At 48.6% G+C, this 15,584-nt stretch overlaps 1 protein-coding gene and 1 pseudogene across 1 annotated transcript; both read right to left on the reverse strand.

Annotated features, from left to right (window-relative positions):
- Positions 1-287: 287 nt before the first annotated feature.
- Positions 288-11,088, reverse strand: FMOD (fibromodulin). Its single transcript, XM_033199577.1, has 3 exons — positions 10,632-11,088; positions 6,887-7,872; positions 288-2,156 (listed from the first exon to the last, which is right to left on the reverse strand). Exons 2-3 carry the CDS (start codon positions 7,863-7,865, stop codon positions 2,005-2,007), a joined length of 1,131 nt encoding a protein of 376 aa, XP_033055468.1. The 5' UTR covers positions 7,866-7,872; positions 10,632-11,088; the 3' UTR covers positions 288-2,004.
- Positions 11,089-13,174: 2,086 nt separating this feature from the next.
- On the reverse strand, positions 13,175-13,353 carry LOC117075880 (annotated as a pseudogene).
- Between the last annotated feature and the right edge of the window lie 2,231 nt (positions 13,354-15,584).

The following is a 15,584-nucleotide window of genomic DNA, read 5'->3' on the forward strand; positions in this document are numbered from 1 at the left end:
TTGAAAAAAAAAAAAAAACCCAGTTAGTCTGTATCTCTTGGGGACAATATGGAGGGGAATGTGTAGAGAAGATTGAAGTTAGACTTAAAGAAGAACTTCCAGAACACAGTTTGCTAAGTAGAGCTTTTATATAAGTGACTTTTTTTTTTCCTCTTAGCTTCATCTGCCCGAACAGAATAGATTAGAAAGAGGGCTCATCAGTCCAAGGTCTATGTGACCTGCGACCTCACCAGGTCCTCCTAAAGTAACCCTCCTGCAGTCTGCTTTAAATGACTCCACTCTTGCAAATGCAATCATAAAATAACTTTATTGGTCAGGTTAGCCACCACTCATGCTTTTCCTGTAAAAAGGATCCTTTATAAAGGCATGATGGTGTTCACATGCAGATACTTTCTGAAGAGCCCGGGGGCAGGGGGCAGCCTTACCCCTCGCATCAGAGCTCCTTTGTTGAAATGAGCTGGTTTGGCTTTTGTGGATTCCAGGTCTGGAGCCAAGAACATAGTCCAAAGATCCCCTCTTCCTTTCTCAGGGAAGGTGATTCAAAGCAAACACAGTATCAGGGATGTGATGGCATCTGGGCAGAGCCCAGACTTGGGCTAACTCTCCTCCACCAGTCCTTGCCCCTGACTCCCCAGATGGCTTCATCCCAACAGTGCCCAAAAGGGCAGGTGGATTAAGCCCCAGGCAACATTACCTTTTGCAATGGGAAGAACTAAGTGCTCCCCAGCCAAACTAGAAAGCAAAAGCCATCTTCACTAATGGGGATATAGCTCAAAGATGTGAAAGCGGAGGGTTTCATGCCCAGCACAGGCAAGATTTGGCTGCTTGGCCTGGGCTTCATGGACCCCAGCCAGAGCTGGTACTTTTTAACTATGGCCTTAGGACAAACCAGGTAATACAGATTAACCACATCCTCCTTCTTTGGACTAGCAAGTCCAGGGCTGCCTGGAGTCTGTCTCTACCATCAGGATATAGAATCTTCCTGCTTGGATAAAAGGAGAGGACAAACTATGTTTCTCATGCTTTAAAAACCATGTGGCCTCTACCTTTGTGGATAAAAACTCAGGTAGGGTGCTGTTTGGAATGCAGAAAGTGCTGGGCAAGAATGGAACTCCTGGGGCTGCTTTCTTAACTCAGCCAATTTGAGGTGTGTTTGCCCCATTGCAGATGCTGATGATAAGCAAAGTCTGGCCTTTCCTCTTCTGGTCTTATCCACCTTCAAAGAGCTACCCAGCTGCCAGAATATAGCCCTATACATTGATCTAAGCCTGAGGCTGGCTGTCTCCTCCCATGTCAGGTCACGAATATTATCATCATGCTGGTGACCTCCAATCTGGTGGCTTTCCAGGGCTGAGGTTAGGGAGGTATAGAAGTGACTCCTGGTGTCCTTTCACCCTCAGACAAAAGTGTGGGTTGTCTCCACAGGTTGCTGGGCAGATGCTCACATGCCTTGGGGTCTCTGACTCTGCTTAAGGCACAGAAGAGGCATCTGTGGAGGAAAGTGGGGTGGGTGAAGTGAATTTCAGAGGAGGCAGCTGGGCAAGAGGTATATTTTGAGAAGCAACAAGTGGGAGCCCAGAGTAACTGCACGACCAGCCCAGCACAGAGGGAGAACTGTCAAGCGCTGCTCACAGCCAGCCAGGAATTGTTAGAAAAGTACGGTTATATACTATTGCCCATTCCACTTTTAAAGTTCCATGACCTCAGATCATTGGGAAGAACTTAAGAGTCGTGAGATTTATGGGGTCGGAACATCCAGGGATCCTTCCATCTACCACCACTTCTGCCCCTGGAAAAGAGTGAGCTTCTGCCTATGTCCTCAGCAGAAGGCTGCCTGTCCCTGATCCCCCCGCAACCCCACCTACAGGAAAGAAGACTACAGAGGGAGCCCGTGGACTTCCGTCCCATGGTCCATCCTGGACCTTCCAGCAAAAGCCAAACCAAACCATCAAGCCAAATGCCACGGGGGCTGTCTGTCTGCCCAGTACCCGGTGCCAGGGCTGCTCAGATCTCGATGAGGCTGGCGAGGCGCAGGCAGAGGGGCGCGTCGGCAGGCATGGCGCTGCGCTTGATCTCGTTCCCGTCCAGGCGCAGCACCTGCAGCTTGGAGAAGTTCACGACGTCCACCACGGTGCAGAAGCTGCTGATGGAGAACTCTGTGGGGACAAGAGGAGCACGGGTCGGGGAGAGAAGCCCCGATTACGAACCCGAAGCCACAGTGAGATTTGCCTCTGTGAAGCAGTTCAGATAAAAGGAATGGAACGTGCGGGTGGAGGGCCGATATTTTCCAGGACTGGAGTCATACTGACTGACGCCACTAGGGGCAGAACTAGGGACAGAGTGAGGACTGTGCCTGCGTCTGCAGCTCACCTCCTAACCACCAACCTGAACTTTACTCTGCAGGGTCAGGAATGTTCTTAAGTGTCCTTCCCTCCGGGACCTACCTACCTTCCTTCCTTCCTTCCTTCCTTCCTTCCTTCCTTCCTTCCTCTCTCTCTTTCTTTCCTTCCTTCCTTCCTTTCTCTCTCTCTTTCTTTCCTTCCTTCCTTCCTTTCTCTCTTTCTTTCTTTCCTTCCTTCCTTCCTTCCTTCCGGCAGGGTGGGGGGGCATGGGGGGGAAGCTGTGGGCAGCAGTGGGAAGCAGAGGGTAGCCAAAGACCAACTGTAGACACCTTGAAGTACTTGATTGCTTTTGGAGAGGGAGGGATTTGCTGAATTGCTGTGAGAAAGAAGACTGGGGAAATGGAAGGACTTAAATCTTAAATATCTCCTGCTACTTTGCAGATAGAAAAAGTGGCAGGAAATTAAAGAGAGAAAGCCTGGGCCGAGAGACAAGTGTCTTTGTGTGTCAGGGCTTTGAGGGGGTTGCACGTCTCCATTCTAAATACTGCCGGAACAGTGAGCAAGGCTCTGAGTTTAAAGGAAGCTGGAGACTCATAGAGCACTGGGGCTGCTAGGGACCTCAAAAGTCAAATAAATAATTTCCCTGCCTCCTGCATTTAATATGATTACAATCTACTCCCTCTTTTAAACCTCAGAAAAAGTCTCCTAAGATTTTCCCCTAAACCGCAGAATTCTAATAGAGACAACAGTTCTGCTTGCTTGGTTTTAGCATAAACGTTTCTGTTGCTATTAACCCTGTTCTCCCTCTGGTTGTCCTCTTCGACAAATCAACCACTCTGCCTCCAGTCTGCTGGGTCAGTAACTTGAAAGGAAAAGCCAAGAACTCAGCTAAAACTCCAGCAGAGACAGCAAAAGTCACCACAGAAAGCTGAGGAAGCCTCGTAGGGCTGTCTTTACCATGGTGAATGAGGCTTTCAGGAAACTTGCTCCTGTCATCATTCTCTGCAAAGGGGGTTTGAATAAAGTTACCCTTTGGGTCTTGAGGTTAGGATTGTCCATGGACACATCCCTAGCAGCTGTAATACTTGGGTAGACCCAGAGCTGGGGCATGCCGTTTTTGTACCAGAGGCATCCCTCGGCTTGCAGCAGTGGTCAGGAGGTGTGTCAGCCTGGGGCCAGGCAACAGGAGAGGGAGGGGCTTTTCTAACTCTATTCTTAGGGGTGACCATGAGGGCTCCCATTGGGGGAGGTTATAGTTATGAAGAAGACAGTTCCAAGAAAGACAGTGTGAAGAATTTAAGAGGCTGATGAAAAAAGTGTTTTTAAATCAGCGTTTTCAATGGTTTTCAGTCCCTGTTAAGCACAGACAAAGATGAGATGAAGTGAGGTTGCAGCAAATTAACTTCTACTGCAGACGTAACACAGAAAATCTAGGCCCAAAGAAAATTAAGACACTGAGAAAAGCAGCGGAAACTGGGAAATACCTGTCTTTGGAAAATACTCCCGGTGGGGTAGAATTTCTGGAATGCTTTTGGATGTTTCCTTTCTGGTCCCAAGGACTAGACTAAGTGGCCCTTGAGTGGGCAGGTTGGGGGCAGAGCCTAGACTGGGCTGGGTCTATGTTATCTGTGTACAAGCAGAGCAGTGGGGTGAGAAGAAGCAAAGTGGCCCAGCTTAAGTATCACTTCCCGCCCTATTTAGGATGAAACTGCAGGCTCTGTGATAGATTCTCTTCCAGCCTGGAGCCCTCAGACTGTCTGCTAAAATTCCAGATCCCTGCTGTGGATAGGTAAATATGGGACATACTTGTGGGGAGCTAGACACACAGTGTATATGGATTCTAGCCACACACTGGGTACTGTGAGCCACACCCCACCCCCCCTTCCCCCCACCCCCTCCCCCTTCCCCCCCTACCATCTTCCCCAAGCCCATGAATAGGACAGGCTTCTGCGTGGAGGCACTGGAGGACATTTTTCTAGCCCAAATTAAATACTGACATAAGTCTTTCCAAATTCCTACTGGTGCACCCGCCCTACTCCACTGGATCTCAAAGCTTCCGAACAACATTCTGAGCTGTGTTCTTGCCAGGCTGGAAAAACTGAGGGAGATACCGATGGAGGAGGGAAGTGGGGAGGAGAGGACCGCGTCTGAGTCCCCTGTGCACCCCTGAGCTCCTGTTCTTCTTTTAGCTCCTCTCTCAGAAGGTTGTTTCAATCCCACCTCCACCCACCCCCCCATCCCCAAGTCCCTGACTGGTTTGCAGGGAGATGTCCCTCACGTTTGCTGTAGGAGAAGGGGCTGCGCTTGGGGAGCTGTTTTCCTGCTGGTGGTCTGCATCAGAGAGATATTCCTCACCATTCTCAGTCAGAGACGCCTGGCTCTAGGCCCTTTAGGTCACGGTTCTAATCTACGTTGTCTGGGGGACCTTTAGAGATGGCTTTACCTTCTCTGCATCTCTCTTTCCCCAAAACAACAACAAAAACTGCCTGTCAACTTTCAAGTGGCAATAAGAAGAAAGGCTAATAATAATAGCTATCATTAGTTTTTAAATTCTATGCCAGGCCCTGGACAAAGCACTTTACATATATTAATTCACTGCTTTAAGGAAAAGAAAGCATTGGTGTTATTTTGTCTAAAAAGAAGGCTGAGAAAGACTAAACGACACCTAGTCATGGCTCTTGGACTTAAATTCCACAAGAATTAACTTAGGAGTAGACACTGAAAATTTTGGGGTTGTTTGACTGAACAGACAATTTTTTTGCAGGACCTTAGGAAATTGCACTAATTTTATTTTCTGACAAGCATCTGGAAGAGGTGGTCCACCTCCCATTTGAGTGGCAGATGTGGTTCTGCATGAAGGCAGAATGATAAGAGGCTGTGATGAAGCCTTTTCCACCCTAACTTTCTCTGATTGTATGGGTAGGTGCTAATAGATTCTTTCCCGTGACAGCGCTCTTTGCTGTCACAGTTTCAAGGTCAAACTTGGATGAAGCACAGCATACGGCATGACATTTCTGATGTGACTGCTCCTGGATTCAGAGTGTGTGGCAGGTAAGTAGCGGTAACTGCTGTTGTGATGATAGACAGCCACAAGGAAATGTCAAATGTCTGCAGCATGCAACATATTCAAGATGTCTTAGAGGACCCCTCAACCCCCACCTTGGGAATAAGAAGACCCCAAAGAAAGAGAGGTTTTAATAAAAAAGAGTTTAGGCTGTACATGATGGTGTCAGGCACTTCAAACTAAATGTCCAGACAGATGCCTCTTTGCTTTGCCCACCCAACTGTCAACTCCCAAATTGCCCTTTGGGGTTGGTGCCTCTCTCACTCAGAGGGCTGTCCAGCTTGTTAACATCTTGCTCAATGACTGATCTGTTCCCTGAGCACATGGGGAGAAAGGAATGAGAGGGAGAGGATGAGGACTCAGTCCTTCTCAGCGCTTTGATGGTGCTGTTCTATCTCAGCAGGCTCCACTTCAAAGCCCTTTACCAGTGGTCGCTAATGAGTCCTCCCTTCACCAGAAGGAAGAGGACTTTGCTGACAGAGGAAGAGAGGTTAAGTGCTGGCTCAGTACCTTCCAGCTAGGATTAAGACATCAGAGGCCCTGGGGTAATGTAAGCATGTTCTGAATACAAGATCCTAAGACAAAAGGGAGCTGAAAATCAGCTAGATAATTCCATCTGAAATGAATATTTCTTAGAGTCAGGTAGGCAGTCTTTTTTTTTTTTTCCTTTGGGCATTGCAGGGAAGTGCTTATGAAACAGGAAGCCCAGTGTCCTAGGCTTGGTGTTAGTCCGGCTTAAGTTACCCTAGGAAGGATCTCTGCCCTGCCACCAGGGGCTCCTTGTACTCCAGGAAGAACTGACCAGAACAAGTCCCGCATTCAGCTCTGAAAGGCTGCACATTTTTGTCCACCAACTGTTATGTTTAAAAAACAAATAAACACCAAAACGCAAGACCAGGCTGTAGACACAAGAGTAGATCAAGTGGAAAAAGAGAACACATCCTCTTCTGGGACAGTGAGTAAGTACCAGCCTTCAACTCACCATTCTCCCAAGACAGAAACTTAAATCTCCCTCCCTTTGAACTATTCCCTCCTAAACTTCTCTGGACTCATCTCTTACTGCTTCTCGACACATGACCCCTTCGTCTCAGACACATGCAATTTCCCAGCTGTCCCCTACATTGACAGGTGACTTGTGAAAATGGCTGGCTCCTTTGTGGCAAGCCTCCGTCCCAGAATAGCTTCATCCTGCATCCCTCCAACCCATGCCCGCTTATCTCTGAAGACCTGGAATGAAACTTACCTCTCCTGGAAAGTCTTCTTCTGTACCAACCCACTCCCCACTGAATTGTCTTAGCACTGCTATTTAGTATAAGTGTATTCTCTTTTGTACAGGGGTGTGGCTTGCTTGTCAAGTTGCTTCCTTTGTGTTGTCTGGTTCCCCTACTTCTATTTCTTTTGTTTTGCCACTAGCACTCAGAATAGTGTCTTTCAAGTGAAATAGACAGCCAGTCCCCGCCTCCCTTTGCCAAGGTCTCACCATTGATCCTATTGCCTTGGAGGTAGAGGTTCTCCAGGTTGGTGTTGACTGGGGGAATCTTCTGCAGCTGGTTGTAGGAGAGGTCTAGCTCAAGGAGGCTGCTGGAATTGAAGGTGTTGGAGGCCAGGCCATTGTTGGTTAGACTGTTGTGGGACAGCCGCACATACAGCAGCTTGGGTGCCCCCCGGAAGTAGCTATCGGGGACGGTGTAGACGTTGTTGTGCTCCATGTACAGCTGCTCAAGAGCTGAGGGCAGCCCATCAGGCACCCTCCGAAGGTGGTTATAACTCAGGTCCAGCAAGATCAGTGACCGGAGGCCCCTCATGGAACTGCCCACTTCCTGGATCTCATTGTGGTGGAGGTACAAGGCTGTGAGGTTCTCCAGCCCCTCCAGAGCATTGTTAGGGACCCGTGAGATCTGGTTATGGTCGAGATGGAGCTCTCTCAGGGATCGAGGCAGGGGACCAGGCATCCGGGTCAGGTTGTTGTGGTCCAGGTACAGCCTCTCCAGGTGCCTCAGCTTGGAGAAGACCTTCTTGCCCACCTTATCACTGGTGATCTGGTTGCCATGGAGAGCAATCCAGAGCAGCCCTGTGGCATTGTCAAAGACACCTTCCTGGATGGAGGTGATCTGGTTGTTCTGGAAGTACACATACTTCATGCGGGAGGGAACGAAGGGCAGATACTTGAGGTTGCGATTGTCACAGTACATGGCTGTGGGGAAGTTGGGTGGGCAGTCGCACTCCTGGGGGCAATCGCGGGGATCTGGAGGGGATGGAGAGCCATAGGTGTAGGCTGGCCCTTCGTCTACCCCATAGGGGTAAGGCTCGTAGATCTCATATGGGTAAGGGTCATAGGGATCGTAGTAGGTGGACTGCTGGCTGCGGAGGTAGTGGAACCACCAATGAGGGTCATCATCATATTGGGCCTGGGAGAGGGAGAAGAGCCCTGCCAGCAGCAGGAGGGAGGTCCACTGCATTTTGTCTCTGCGAGAAGAGGGAGAGAACAGAGCAAGCCAGAATGAATGAGACTCCACAGAGGCAGTGAGGCAGAGTAGGCAAGCCTTAGGCTTTGAGCTATGCAGAGCTGACTTCAGTGTCAAATATCTGAGAGCAGGAGCCTTGCTCTTGCTTCTTTGGTGCCTCCTCCCAGTCTGGTTCTGCCCTTGGTCCAGCCGGACCATGGCTATTTGGGGTGAGTTAAGTGCATTTTCCCCTGGTCATAGAGTCACAGACAGAGTCTTTGAGTGGGAAGGGCTGCATGTTTTTTGGAGGGGCAGATTCTTAGGCGCCTCTAGCACCCTGAAAGTCCTGTGGGAAAGCTGAAAAGCCGACAGCAATCCCTGTGTTTGTGGTGTGGTGGTGAGGATAGTAGTGGGATGCTCTTCAGATCTGAACCCAAATCCAGTTTGGATATTCCAGGGAAATCGTATTTTTCTAAGAGTCCAAGGAGAAAGCCCTTTCCATGTCTATGGGAGACCTCCAGAAGCCGCTTGACACATCAAAGGGGAAGAGCTGAACTACATCTGGAAAATCTTTTGGTCTCTTGGGCAGGCTGGGAGTTTTTGGTCTTGAGTGTCTGGGGAGGAGTGTGGTCCCTCTGCAGCCACCACAAGGTTCAGGTTGCCCTCCGAAATGCCATCATCTGTAACAGTCTGCTGAGTGAGGAAACTCACTGGTTAGCAGTTTGTGGCCACACATGCAACTTGGCTGGGACAGGGTCTTCATAGAGCAGTTACAAATCCTTTCCAGACTGGGGACCCTGGCACTGGGTGTGGCACTTGTCTTCTAAAGCAGGCACTCAGTGTGTGGAGTCTGAGTTACTCTGCTTCTCTCTTCCGTGGTGCCTAGTAAGGTGTTAGCACTTCTCGTGCTGTACCATGGGCATCATGCAAGAGCCATGTGGGGCCAAGAGAAATGAATGAGGGGCACCAAAAGAAGAACTAGAGATTGGAAATTCTTGTGTATGCTCAAGGGAAAGCGACTTAAGGTGGCATCCTGACATTCCCCTCTCCTTTCCCAAGCTACCTCCTCCCAGCGATGACACCTAGATGACCAGGCTCTGTGTCTAGGTCCCCACATTGCTGGTAGCCTGTTGCTTTTGGGCCTGTTATGCTAATGAGATAGGAACAAGGCAGACTGAAGAGGAAATGTGGGGTCTGATGTCATCTGAGAGGGAAGCTAAAGGTATGGAAGGTAAGAGACTAGGTGTGGCCTGGGTACCCTACCCTGGTTACCTATAGCCAATGCACGACATACTCCTGTGGGCAGTGGGCATCTTCCTGAGTGTCACCCTTGGACAGAGAAACCTTAGAACCTTTCTTGGCCTGGAAAAGTCACATACAGCCCTCACATCGCTGTTGGGCCTACTGGGGTTGGCAACTGTAAATAGGAGAAAGAAAGGAGTATAAAAGCCAACGTCATCAGATCCAGTGAACTGATGGGAAAGACCCCAACTGTGACACTCAACAGAGTTACCCTCTGACCACCATCCATCCCAGACCTCTTTGTCCCCTCAAAACAGTTTCCTTGGGCCCACTTCATCCTATCAGTTCCTAGGCTGCAGAGGAGCAGGCACCCTGGCTCACCCACAGGCAGCCTCAGGCCTCAGACAAAGAGCCACAGTGTTTTGGAGAAGCTGACCCAACTGCCCACTGCCTGGGCAAGCTGGCTGGTCCCTGGCTCTGGCCAGGAGAGAAGACGAATGGAGCGGCCCGCTGCCAACAGAGCATTTTTCCATGCACAGCCCTGGGCTGCTGCAGGACCAAGGTGGCTGTCTGGAGGGCTGGCACAGTGAGCCTCTGTCTCCATTTCTCCTTCTTTCAGACTGGGCATCTTGGCAGACAAGAGCCACCTTCCCCTTCAGACTCAGCTTTCTAGGGGCTGTGCACCCTTCCCACTTTGGCCTCTTCTTACAGCCATGGCTGCTGAAAGGGATTGATGGGGATCTTATGCCTCTCCTTACCCCACCCCATCTCTTAGCAATGTTGCTTCAGGGTTGCATACTCTTACATTGTTTCCCGTAATGCTAGAGGCCCTCCTGTGCTCAGAGTTTCTGTAAGGTCAAAAGTTTCCAGGACTGCCACTCTATCAGTTGGGGGAAGTTTACTCAGGAGCTACTGCTGTTCTTTCATTTCTCCACTCTAGAGAAAGATCTCTCCCTCCTATCAGTGGAGAAGGTCAAGCCAGAGGCCATCCTCTCACCTGGACTGCATCCCCACCTCAATCCACAGCTCTCTGGACATGGCCAGTTCTCAACACTTCTTTTTATTCTCTCCCTTCCACTCCAAACACACACACACACACACACACACACACACTCTACACAAAACCTTCCCCCTCTCTCATAATAGCATTTATGTACCAAACCCCTCTATAAGAGAGATTGCAGGGACATCCAGGTCTTGAAATATCCTTCAAAATGCCCACACTCCCAGCGTGGTGCGATTTATGAGTAGCAGGGAAGAAGCTTCCCTAGACAGAAGGTCCTTCACTTTTTCATGCCTGAGAATTGGAGGTCCCCTCAGCACCCATAAAGGAACTGTAAGAGGAATGTACAGGGCTGGAACCCCTCCCTTAGACACCGTCTTTGCCACTCTCCAGCATCCCTGGGGTCATGGCCCAGATGTGGAGAAGGAGGAATGAACCCTCCCTGCCTCCCCATCTCCCCTATCCCCTACCACTTTTCCTTTATTTCTTTTAAGGAAATGCTAGGGACAAATCCGAAGTAAAATGACTATACTTACCTCCAGTTGAACCTTTCAGAGAGTGACCACGTCCCTCAGTCTGGCCTCCTTGGGTTGGAGAATGTGTGAGAGAGGAAGAGAGAGAGGAGTGAGAGAGTCTACTGAGAGTGTGCGCGTCTGTGCCAGACCAGGGTCCCGCCCCAAATTCCTAATCAAATATTGTGAAGAGGGGCTGAGGAGCCCGGATCCTGGTTTTTTCAGCACTGCTGCAGGGGCGGAGCTCACACTCAACCACGCAAATCCTTCTTGTCCGCCTGACGCTATAAAAATCACCTTTTTTCCACTCACTTATCTTCCCTGAAACATTGGCAGCCCTGGGTCTCTTTCTGCTGAATGAGTTAGTGGCGCCCTAGAAGTTATTTGTACAGTCTCTTGTGAAGCGCCTGGATTTCTCATTAAAGCCACAAAGGCAGATGCAGGGATGGGGAGGGCCAGGGTTTGGTAAGAGACATCTTAACTCCTTCAGCAACCCACAAGTCCCCCTAGAGAGCCAGAACTCACCCTTCTCAGCTCTGCCTATAGACAGGTCATCAGACTAGTGGATAAGGGAGCATGCATGACAAGGGACAGCTGGCTCTGGTTCCAATTCTACCTCTAAGCAGTGTGGACTTTTCTGGGCTACAGGTCCTGCCCACCTCCACCACTGGAACAAAAGGAAAGGCAGAGACTCCAACATTTGTTGATCACTACTTATACACTAGCATCATCCACTTCCACTTGATGCTCACAACCAGTTTAGAGCTAATAACACTTACCTTGCTGGGTTGTAGCAAGGACTGTATCAGGTGATGTGCGTGAGGCTTCTGACTTGGCACATAGCTGATGCTCACTCTGTCCTACCCATTTCACAGCCATAACATTCCTAAGCCAGGGAAAGACAAGGTCAGAGAGCTGGGCAGGAGCTGTAACATGAAAGGACTTTTAGGCAATGGAAATGATTTGGGTTTTATTCTAAATTTTTGTTGTTGTTGTTGTTGTTTGTTTGTTTATTTGTTTGAGAAGGAATCCTGGCCAGGCGTGGTGGCTGATGCCTGTAATCCCAGCACTTTGGGAGGCCAAGGTGGGTGGATCATGAGGTCGGGAGATCGAAAAGGAGTCTTGCTGTGTCGCCCAGGCTGGAGTGCAGTGGCACGATCTCTGCTGTCTGCAACCTCTGTCTCCCAAGTTCAAGCCATTCTCCTGCCTCAGCCTCCTGGGTAGCTGGGACTACAGGAGCATACCACCACGCCACCACGCCCAGCTAATTTTTTGTATTTTTAGCAGAGACAGGGTTTCATCATATTGGTCAGGTTGGTCTCGATCTCCTAAACTCAGGTGATCCACCTACCTTGGCCCCTCAAAGTGCTAGGATTACAGGTGTGAGCCACCCTGCCCTGCCTATTCTAAATGTTTAAAAAACAACATGTTTCAAGCAGGAGAAGCCATGGGAACTGATTTGCGTGGGATCTAATTTACATTTTAAAAGCATGTAGGAGGGGCTGCTGTGTGGAGAAGGGAGGCCAGGGTGGAAGCAGGGAGGCTCCAGCCCAGCCTCAAGGAGAGGTAATGGCAGATTGGACTGGTGCAATGAAAGAGCAGATCTTATATTTTAGACAGAGAACTGACAGGGCTTGAGGAGTTAGGAAAAGTCAAGGATGATTCCTAGAATTTTAGTTTGAGCAACTGGGTGGGTGGTGGTAACATTTCTTGACATGGGAAAGGTGACGTGGGACCGAGTTGGGTAGAAAACCAAAGTTATGTTTTGGATATGCCGTTAAAGATGCCTGCTAGGCATCCCCTTGGGGATGCATGTAGACCATTGGACATATGAATCTGAATTTGGGCTTTAGAGGCTAGAAGAAAACATTTGAGAACCATTATAATTTGGATCACACAGAATCTTGGTAGTTTAGGTAAACTCATGTGTCCTAAATGTTCTCTCCTCAACTATGTTAACTGGCTTATGTCAACATCAAAGAAACACCTCTATCTTAAAAAAATACCAACTGAGAAACCCTGAGATGACTTGAATTTGAAGAATTTAGAGGTGTCGAGGCAGATGGTCCTTTTGGTTTCTCCAGTAGGTTTGAGCTGTTGACTTAGCATGAGGGCTATCAGAAAGGGCCTTGTCAGGGACCCACTCTTCTCAGAATTTAAGAAGAGATTTCAAAAAGATGAAACTTAATGAATGAGCCTTTTCTGACCACCTAATATAGACTAGGTGGTTTGCTTATGTTATCAATGATAACAGTAGATATTTTGCATTAGAATTAGTTTTTTTTTTTTTTTTTTCAAAGCTACTTTTAATACTTTGGGGTGAGCCCCACAGGAATAAAATAACACAGGGAAGGAGTACGCCCCTACCTGCCACTTCTGGGAGTGGCCAGGGGGAGAGAGGCTACCTGAGGGGAAGGAAGCACAAAAAGGACCCGCTGCAGACTCAGGGCAAAAAGAGACCATGGGTGCTGTGACCTGCGGGCATTGCAGGAGGAAACGTGACCGTGGTGGGACTGGCTCCAGTCACACAGGCGAAGGGCAGGAGGGTTGGACACGAAGCCACAAAGCTACTCGGGTTCCTCCTTCTTCTTGTTTGCCTTTTTCTGCTTCTGCTGCTTGGTCTCTGAGCCCCTTTGCTTGCGGCAGCAGCAGAAAGCCCGTCATCTCGGCGTTTTCCCTTAACTGAGTCACTCTGCTTTTTCCTATTCTTCTAGCCGGCAAGCTCACACTGGTTACCACAGCTCATGGCGGCGGCGGTGACTCTGACCTGCCTCTGTTGTGTCACCTCATTCTGTCAGGATTAATTAATTAATTTTTATTATTTTATTTTTATTTCTTTAGTTTTTGACCCTGCATTCAGCCAAGGAATTAGGGTTTTAGTAATATAAAGTGACCAGCTGGTAAGTGGCAAAACAAGGATCTGAACCTTGGTCTACATGACTTCAAAGCACACACACTTTCCTCTGACTCTAGCACAGAGGATTGGCAGAGTGGAGGGGCAATGACTACCTTGCTGTTGGGCTGGCCTCAACTAAGATGAAACTCAATTGTCATTGTCCTATCTGCCTGAATTCGGGGGCAGGGGAGTTCAAAGGTGAGAGGGGGCTGGGGTATAGGGGTTCTCTTCCTCAGCCCACCCATATTTCATTTCCATTTAATAAATTTGAGCATATACTATGTGTCAAGCATGATCCTAAGTGCTGGAGACACAAAGAATAATGCCTGCTTATAATAAAGCAGATCTGGATGCAGCGAACTCTGACCTCATGAGTGAAGCAGAATGGCCTGACTGTGAAAATGCTTATGAATAACACATGGATAACGTTCTAGTCATTTTTGAGTCCAGAAAGCAGTCACTTTTCAATGGAGGACACTGATCTTGGCAACCGAGCCTGGGAAACACTTTTAAATGAGCCTAGATAGCCTGGACAGATTCACCACTGAGTACAGATGTTTATTTTTTTTAATTCCAGCATGCTGACTAATTCTGCATTTACTAACAATGAAAGTTAGTAAAGTCTGGGAACCAAATAGTGACAGGATTCTTCCCAACCAGGCACCACTAAAAAGGCAGTATCTCCATGGGATTTTTGGCCATTTCTAAAGCGGTGAGATGTGCACCAGGTGTTTCGCTGTCCATCCGGTTTCAAGGCAGGCATGGGATGAAGGAAGGAAGGGAAGGGACGATTGGGACCAGTTCAGGAGGCAGAGTTCCAGGGAATCACTCACTGTTCAAAAGTTCCTTTCTCTAACCTTTAGTGGAGGTTTTTACCTCCATTTTGACCACTGCTGCTTTGTTTGCCTGGTTCCTGGATCTAGGCCCGCAGAGTTTGTCTTCAACATGGGAAGCCAAGAATGAGATATTGATGTCCACCAGATTGCTTGCTGAGGGAATCCACATGTGAAGGAGGACACCAGTGTCTTCTAGGGGGTGTCTAGCCAGCACTATGCAGTCACTAGACTAAAGAGAGAGAAAATGTCATGCATTTCTGTAGCCCCTGTCGCAGCTGGGCACACAATGCGTTGGCACTTAGTAGGCAGTCAGTAAAGGGTTATGAAAGGAATTGTATTTTTGGCTCCCCACAGAGTCTGTCTGTCTTCAATACTCAATGCTGGGTGGAAAAACCACCACCAACCAGGCCAGGAAAACCTTTAGACTTTCCAGGGGTTCAGGCCACTGCTATTTCCTCCCTACCCAGAAAAGTACAGGTTAAGCCACAATCACTAGGCAAAGTTCATTGCCTCTGATGCTGGACCCACCCTGTCTGGGAGAAACGAAGTCCCTTCTGACTCAAGTTCCCACCAGCAAAGACACAGTGACGTTCTTGTGGCCACCAACCCCTTCCTTCCTCCTTATCCCTCACAAGACTCAACAACCCTTGTTTTCATGACCCAGCCTCTGATCCCAGATAACTCAGGGAAGGTGGAGGGCAAGAGGGTATGACTGAAAATCCATCCAACCAGATTTCTTGAATTGAGTATACAGAGGTCAACAGAAAGATGACCACGGTGATATTATATAATCCAGACCCTGCTGCTGGCCCATCCTGAAAACTCTTGATGCCAGCGAGGGAGTTTTTCCTAGTCTGATGTTTCGGTGGAAAGTCTTGGCTACATTGGCACCCAACAATGGTGTCCCAAAGCTTCCAAGAGAGATGTTTTTCCCTATTCCCTTGGCACCAAAGGGTCGTTAGAAGTCCTCATCATGGAGAGTGTCCTCTTTCCAGAAGGATGAGAGCCATGAAGATGTTGGAGCTGGAGAAATACTTGTTTTCTTTGAACTGCAGTAGGAGAAAGACCTCAACTTCCAAGTTCTAGAAGATGCCTGAGGGTTTTAGAATTTCCTTTTAGCAATAAGCTGTTTAAAAAGAAGACAGAGAACAACCTCTGTCTTTTAATGGATAGCATCTCTTATTTTTACTGTGTGTCTACTGCATGCTTGATATTGTTAACATGATGATGACATGATGGATTCCA

This window comes from Trachypithecus francoisi, unplaced genomic scaffold (assembly GCF_009764315.1).
Source record: "Trachypithecus francoisi isolate TF-2019V2 unplaced genomic scaffold, Tfra_2.0 Lachesis_group5, whole genome shotgun sequence".
Classification (NCBI taxonomy): Eukaryota; Metazoa; Chordata; class Mammalia; order Primates; family Cercopithecidae; genus Trachypithecus; species Trachypithecus francoisi.

Coding starts and splice junctions, on each gene's coding strand:
- FMOD (XM_033199577.1), bottom strand. CDS start 7,865: ATGCAGTGGACCTCCCTCCTGCTGCTGGCAGGGCTCTTCTCCCTCTCC. Junction 2,157..6,886: donor CCAAGGCAATAGGATCAATG/GTGAGACCTTGG, acceptor TTGTCCCCACAG/AGTTCTCCATCAGCAGCTTC.